Source organism: Saccoglossus kowalevskii, chromosome 18 (assembly GCF_978046115.1).
Source record: "Saccoglossus kowalevskii chromosome 18, keSacKowa6.1, whole genome shotgun sequence".
Classification (NCBI taxonomy): domain Eukaryota; kingdom Metazoa; phylum Hemichordata; class Enteropneusta; family Harrimaniidae; genus Saccoglossus; species Saccoglossus kowalevskii.
The window spans coordinates 10,694,371-10,702,622 of record NC_140658.1 but is presented as its reverse complement, the minus strand read 5'-3'; the positions used below and the strand labels follow the sequence as shown (position 1 = coordinate 10,702,622).

Genomic DNA, 8,252 nt, shown 5'->3' with positions numbered 1-8,252 from the left:
AAGAGAAAATAAACTGTTGTATGCTTATATAATAGTTTATTTGATTGTGCAAATTTATACATGTTTATTTTTAAATATGTACAAAGAAAAAAGTCTTACTCTTATTTATGATTAAATAAATTGAGAGGAAAAAAAAAGTTGAAAGTATTGACAAAAAATGAACAGTTACACATGAGGCTCGAACAAAAAATAGAGAAGTGATACAAAAAAATGTCCACAATTTCATCACTGTATATATTAAGTCGAAAACAAATGTGGTGGCATAACCAACAAAAAAATGCTCCAGGAAATGTAACATAATGCAAATTAACTAAGAATAGTTTGACATCGATGAGACGAGGTAACAAACCTAATATGTATATACTCTAAGTAGTGAAAGGTAGACTTCTTATTCAGTTGTTTTATAAATGTCAAACAATTTGGGTTTGCCATATCAGTAAGAATGCCATTTGGAACAGAATTTTTACTGATGCTACAACCAGTAAGGAAAATGTTGCATATTTTACAATTATTTACAAAATATTTACATAAATATAAAAAAAGGTTGTCGCACTTTAAACCTTATTCCTGTAAAAAATATACCAGTACTCAAACATAAACAGCAGTATATTTTTACTTTGACTGATGAGGGCGCTGAAACCTAATGGATGGCAGCTTCTCCATTTCTATAAGTTACAATATTGAATAGTTATTCAACATGTCAACATATATATTTTCAACACTTGTGTGATTATCATCCAAACAGCAATCATATCGGTATACAATTTTTTAAAGTGGTCTCTGTTCCTTGCAACATCACACAGTACAAAATCATGTGACTTTTACCATCACACATTTAAAAAAAAAATCCTATGTTCAGAACAAATAAATAATTCCAACAGCTCATATTTTTTTTCTTCTAATTACAAATTTTTTCTTTTGCACCTAAGTACAGTACAACCTGTTTAAAGCAAACCCTTTCCAGTCCTGTTCACTTATAGTCTTTGTTTTTATAAAAAGAATTCTAAGTACCTATGTAAATCAGATATATTTTCTCTGTTGAGTCAAAGCATATATACAAACCTGTCAACAAATAAGCTGCTCTCTGATTGGTCTAACTATTTGGTTTTAGGGTTGGGTAGCCAATCAAATGCAACCTTTTAAGTAGCTTAGCATTGACTCATGTTAAATATTAAGTAGAATCAAACTACACACTGAACTTTTTATAAAATATTAAAACAAGTTGGAATGTATAAGCTATTAAAATAAACATTCAATTAAACAACAGAAAAATAATAAAAATATATGTGTTAAAAGTTAAAGTTTTCTCATGAATACATTTCAGTTATTTGGTTTAATCTGGATAACCAGATTTTTTCAGTGTATTTGCGGTGAAGGATATACACTGATGCATTGCTGGTAACACTATGGACTGTTCACAGGGTGTTCAACAACATTTCTTTCGTCGCTATGTGGCATCTACGCATATTGTAAATAAAATGATCCTGGCAAAGTCGTCTCATACGTGCAACAGAAATGTTCAGGTCTGTTTCACACACAAAATTTGCAACTGCTCTAATCCAGTTTCTCCAGATTGTAGAATGGAGCGCTATGCGTATATAGGTAGATTCATAAGTATCAATTCCTCTACTAGCCATAAGCAAATCAACTGTTGTTCATCTTGACTGGAGTCTGCCATCTATGGCGAATGTTGAGTACAATGTACATTTCTCAATGGAAGAGTTATCTTTGGTTGTAAAACTGGGTACGCTATGCTAATTTTTGCAAATTTTGAAAATATCACATGATCTGTCATAACCAATTACAGGTAGTCAAGCTAAAACATGACTAGTTCACATCACATGACCTCTAGTGAATTTGTTACTCAGTAAGCATCTGTGGCACTGGGTCGTAGCCAGGCATCTTGGCTGGTAGCCGAAACAGGTCTGGGAAGAGAAAAAAAAAAACTATTAGATATATGAAACAAAATATTAATCCCAGGCAAGAACTTCCTGGTATTTATGAAATAACACTGTATTTACAATAAACACATCTCTAGCAGAAGCACAAATTTTGAAAATAATTTTTGTTTTGGTGGGATTTAAAATTGTTAGCAGCCGTGAAGCAATACATTTCAACAAATGATGTATTAAACATTTCTCTGCAATGCTTGGTAACTATATAAAGGGTGGTAGGTGTGGGTCCCATACTACACATACCAACATGTACTGTGAACTGTTCTAATTTGCAAGAGACACATTTTTGTGAGTCAGTGAAAATTTGTCTTGAGATAATCCCACATTCAGTGTCAGAAACATTTTTGTAAAATTTTTTCTTCACTGATGCCATTAAATCATCAAAATGAGAAAATTCTAGCAGCAAAAACTAAGCGGTTTAAAGTATGCCAGTTTAATTTACCAGAAAAATTGAATGTATTAACCTACTGTTAACTATATAGCATTGCTTTAGATCAAAGCCAAAGTTTTGGGAGGAGGGGGAATCATATGGAGCTGATTCCCCCTAGACACTAAGGGTTGATACAAGTATATTATAAATACAATTGACAGCGTATTTATGGATTGGTAATTGTATGACTTAATAACTACAGACTACAAGGCTTGAACTTCAGAATTCACAGGGCACCAGGACATTTTAGAAAGGTATTCAGGATAGGGGCAATCTCGCCAATCACCTCCACAAATGGCCTCTGTGAATTTCAAACCTTGAGACTGCAATCAGACAACTTACAAGGTGAATCTGATTCAGGATTGGTAGGAATATGATGTAAGCGACATGCTGGGAATAAATGAAATGAAATCCATGGTATGGCAATTTGGGTGGGAAGAATAAAAAAAAAATAATTAGTGATGATAATTTAATCCAGGATCTATGATCAAGAATTGTTATCACCAAAATAACAGGGTTTAAATATATCTATATAAGAATTTTTATTTCAGATAATTTTTCAATTTGAAAAGGAAAAGCAAGTATTTATTATCTATTAGAAGTGCATATTTTATGTAAATTTTAAGTCCGATTCATCTATAGAACAGACACGGGTTTGAGGTTGGTATTATCAATGAAGTCAATGCAAGTAAAGCTTCAAGTCTTACAGGCTTAACTTATGACAGAAGAGGTTGAAAAAAAGAAGAATGGGAAACATAAGCCACTGGTCTGATAATAATAAATATTTGGTCTTTTCTCATCATTATTTAAAACCCAAATTTGCTCTGGAAATTCAAGAGAATATCTAGACAGTAACTGTAATGTTGGTAAGTAACATTTTTGGGTGGTTTTACATGTAGTAAAAATATTTACAGAAATTAAAAAAACAAAAAGATTGATTGAATAATCAAAAACAACTATTTAATCAGATACACAACTAGTAAATTAAAGAAACTATTTAATAAAAACACTACCATATTTGCCCTAGTAGTGCAGTAGTACACACGCTGACAAAAATGACAGTTGCTATGTTAATGATCCAGGATGCAACAAAAACAATTTTGAGTTTATACGTTCTTCTAATAGAGCAAATATGGTTATGGTAGCAAGAAGAAAAAAAATGGGCATTTTTAGTTTTATAAAGGGAAAGTCAATACTTACATTAATGGATTTAATTTGTATGTTAAGTTCAGGTGTAAATTTACAAAATTTTCACAGCACTCGTTATTATTACACACATACTTTCTACTTGATTTGAATGACATCATAACCAATCAATAATTTGTGATGTCATTCGTCGTAATTACTGCCTATACTTTTAAATTTAAATTTGATGTGAATTTTGCTTACCTATCGTGACTTGTCTTTGCCATAAATCTCTTTAACACTTCGTCAGGATCTGCTAATGAGTCGCCATCAACTGAAAGATAAAACAAAGAACAAAAAAAAGCAACTAGAAAGAGACCAACACACAGTTACAAGTAAGTAGAGACATGTTCAGTAACACAGACAATGAAATGAAACAAAGGATACACACTTTCAGGTTACAAATTGTTTCACATAATACCATCAACAGGTTTTGGCACTAAAATTGTTTGAAAAAAGTTTTCTGACAAATGTGACTCCTTTAAGGATTCCAGTAATTTTCACAGCTGCAACAATTTCTCAATTTCACTGACTCTTGAAAGTTCATCCTCCTCACCAGTTTTCAGAATTGAGATACCAGTTATCAAGATGACAATAACGAAATGTTTTTTTCTCAATCAAATCAACAAAGTAACCTGGTCTTGCATCAGACATCGTTTTGTTAAAGTTTTACTTTGAGATCACTAAAAGCTTTATTGAGTTCATTGGCACTGTTATGTGAAATATTTGGATGTCCAGATGTCCAGTAATCTCCATTTTGGACAAAAGTGCCTTGCTGAAAGAGATGACTGATTTCCAAATCAAACTAACTTTTATAGTGGTGCAACCATCATGATCAAATTTATGTCAACAAACACTGAACTAAAAAGATTTTCAACATAAATGTATGCAACTTAGATATCTATGTAAGATGGTATGCAATGAAGATCCCCATCAATTGAGCATGGAAAGGTTTGATTATGTAAACATTTCTGAGTGAAATTATTACCATATTCTAAAACACAAAAACTGATCAGTTCTTTCGCAGATTCATTGATTTGCATTTGCACATCAACTGATGATGCTATTATATAACATTCATGTATCTATGAAGGCTTTTAGCAAGTGATGTGTTAAATATGTTGTGGGAATCTCTTGTTTGCATGATTTTGTATTTAGATCACAACAGTTGCATACCTTCATCTTTAATATGAATCCTTGATCATACACACAAAGTATATGATGAACGATACCCACACGTATTGAAGACAATGAGGTACAACATTCATGACGCTTTAATTATTATCCTGCACACAACCATGCATAGCAGCAAGAATATACGCTTACCTTCCAACTGCTTGAGTTTTCGTAACCTTTCCTTGTTTTTACTTGCCAAGGCGTCAACATCGAAACTCGTCACAGAGCCCAGTGGGTCAGCTTGCTATAAAAATGAAAAACACAAATTAAGTTAGATACTGTAAATGTAGCAATTATTCACTGCTGATAAGTAAAATGTGCTAAATTAAATTCACATGAACATGTTAATTAAAATTGATTCCCTGGCATATTTCTGAACCATGTGAATACGCTTAAAATAACCAAATTAAATGCCGGTGCATCAAACTGGTTTTACAGTATGTTATTGAATGCTGGAAAAATTAGTAGGAAGGTTCATGGCAGGAACAAATTGGGCAGCAATGCCATTTATCAAAGATCATGAAGTTTGGAGATTTACCAATTACTTAACGAATGTCCCATACTGGTACACACAGGTCTTGAATTTGTTTTTATTCTACATCTATAACCACCAAAATATGAAAGTCACTACATATTTAAATTTTTGTACTCATTTACATAATATATTTTTACCATGACAAAACTAACACAAAGTATAAGTGGGGCATTTTTTCATACACGCGCAGCAAGTGACGCTGTGAGGTTATAATGAGAAGATAGCAAAGTATGAAGACAGTTTGAGAATCACATCAACCAGTACGTGGTGCAGGTTGCAGCAATTCTGTACTGCCTGAGGGCATATTTTGCAGTATTCTCGTGATAACCTAATTATTATACATCTTTTCCTCCGGATGTAGTAATAATTTAAAGAGAGACAACAGCACAAAATGCCAAAGAAATGCGATGCAATGTGATTTCTACAGTATCACACACTAATAATAACGCTAAATGTATACAAAGGAAAGTGTTTGAATATAAAACAACCTGAAATGCTTTCCATGTTGATGACGTAGTATATCAATTAGAAGGAGAAATTTAAATTTCATCGTAGATAGAACAATAAATTATAGTTTTTAGGTGCTACAAGTATGATAATACAGTATTTGTTATACTATTAGTGCTAACCTAAATCTATGGTCAAAATAGATAATAAGTTAATAGTTTGGATCCAATTGTTAGTTTACATTTATGATGTGCTTCTAATAGAGAAAATATGGTATGGTATATGAATTGATCAGCAATAGCCCCACAATTTCCAAACCATAACATGCAACTGACTAATTAATTTAAAAAATACTTAGTTTACTGCTACAGCTACATCGGAATGATGAAGTCATTGAAATAAGAGAAAATAATGGCATGATAACAAGTTAATTGTAACACAACCTTACCTTAAGACTTGGGGAAGGAATGTCTCTGGCTCGTCTTCGTTGCCGAGCTGATGATGGCTTATAGCCAAGAGGGCTGGGAATCTCTGTCTCTCCTGTGTTAGCATTCACAAATGCACTCTCTGATGGCAGAGGCATAGAAGGGGACTCTCTCCCCTGCACACACAGATAGGATAAAGGTGGGATAGAGAGATCATTAGTGTTTTTATAATATATAGCCACACAACGTGAAGAACGGAGATAAAGTGAGGTACAGTGCATTGTTTGGTTGCTTGTGTAGAAGTATGTAGACGTGACCTTTTATTAAGGTGAGCTTGCTGGGAAATGAAATCTTTAAATGCAATGGATGATGGGGGCAACACTAGTATGTGAATCAGTGATATGAGTGAATGTGCACAGAGGGGATGAGGAGACGAACCAACATAGGGTGCATGGATAGCATTTTGTGGAGTTTTCAATTGTTATTGTGTACGCATTGGGAGCATATTGTAAATGTAATGAGATTGGAATCTACAAGTGGCACAATTAAAGCGTGCACACAGCAAATGTAATGTCTTCGTTAAGGGTTGAAGGTGATTCCAATTACTGTGCACTGAATTTATTTCACACTTGGGGTGTAAAATTGCAATTGAAGGAATAATCATGGGATAATGCATTATTATTGGTGGAATGGCTAGCAGTGTCTACAATGGATGGGTACCTCTCTATTCTCTGAGACATCAGGGAATGCACTCGTGAACATGATACCATGTGATATGTATGGCATAATGTCATAGCGAGTCTAATAACACTATGACAGCATATTGAATAATGAATTCATTTCACAAGAAATGATTATGAGACATGCAAGTATGAATTAGACAACAGGTGCTTGCAAAATAGCTTACCAGTACGCCATGAATGTGCTCAAATGCTGATTGATTGTTCATTTGTCTACTCTTGTTATCCTGGTACATTCTCTCAAAAAAGAATTTTAATAGCAATTTTGAATTGGTGGAAAATCTAACATGAATGTCCCTGTTTTTACTTATTTATGGTTGGACTGGTACAACAAGTTTAGAATAGAAGAGTTTTGAGTTGCCCAACTGGATGTGTTCCCTGGTTGCCATGTAAAAGTGTAGAGCTATATGGGTCGATTTTATAACCAATTATTTGTGATGTTTTTCACAAATTGAATATATACATACATGCATGCATGCATGTTGTCTCCCTGTAATATTTTGCGCATGTACATATAGATAGCAAGATGTTATCAATTACATTTGGTCTATGGATGTCTATAATATGTAATCAACATGCTACATCAAAATGAAAGCTTGTAAAATAAAATATCTGCCACCCCCCCCCCCCCCCCCCTCTTTGATGCATGGTAGCTCTGAGAAACCAGAAATGTTGGAGTGGCAGACAGGGCGTTTCTCTTTTTTAAAAACACTTGTGTTTATCTCACAAAATAATTTTGTTAGAAAACAAATCATGATCATTCCGAATTTTCCAATAATCTGTAATCTGATAAAGGTTGTATGGATAGAAAAAAAACAACAGAAAAATGATGACATAATGGTGTGAATGAACTTACCAAACCCAAATCTAACGGCCGCATACTTGGCATATCTTGCGCAGTAGTTATTCGACCTGAAATAAGATGAACAAAAGTTGATCAATTTTATTGAACCATAATGTTACATGGAAAGCAAAATACACCATCCCTTCACACACGTCTGTCAAACTGGTGATCATCACCAGCACACAAAGACGGACAGACGAAGGACGACTAACACTTTTTTGTATCTCAATTACTATACCAGTGCAAGTTATCACTATGTTGCTAACTTTATATGGCCACTGCACAATATACAATTAATATTAATCAATACAGCTGTGGGTTTGGTTAGAAATAGACACACAAGAGTTTTTATGACATCGCCTATGAATGTATTCAAGTAGTTTGTTAATAGGGCAAACCAAAGATATTAGAAAGAGACTTTTCTATTGTCTTTGGGCAAACTACTTAAATGTAGCTCAATCTAATTTGTTTTACTTCCCAACATGTTAATTGTTTCATTATCCAGAGTTTCAAAA

At 33.4% G+C, this 8,252-nt stretch overlaps 1 protein-coding gene across 1 annotated transcript in view; it reads right to left on the bottom strand.

Annotated features, from left to right (window-relative positions):
* Positions 1 to 16: 16 nt before the first annotated feature.
* Positions 17 to 8,252, bottom strand: part of LOC102803685 (centrosome and spindle pole-associated protein 1-like) — a 58,943-nt gene continuing 50,707 nt past the window's right edge. Inside the window, exons 42-46 of the mRNA XM_085493220.1 lie at positions 7,750 to 7,805; positions 6,177 to 6,329; positions 4,897 to 4,990; positions 3,775 to 3,844; positions 17 to 1,925 (exon numbers count right to left, since the gene is read on the bottom strand). Coding sequence (XP_085349346.1) covers positions 1,865 to 1,925; positions 3,775 to 3,844; positions 4,897 to 4,990; positions 6,177 to 6,329; positions 7,750 to 7,805 — 434 coding nt within the window. The 3' untranslated portion in view covers positions 17 to 1,864. The remainder of the gene's footprint in view (positions 1,926 to 3,774; positions 3,845 to 4,896; positions 4,991 to 6,176; positions 6,330 to 7,749; positions 7,806 to 8,252) is intronic.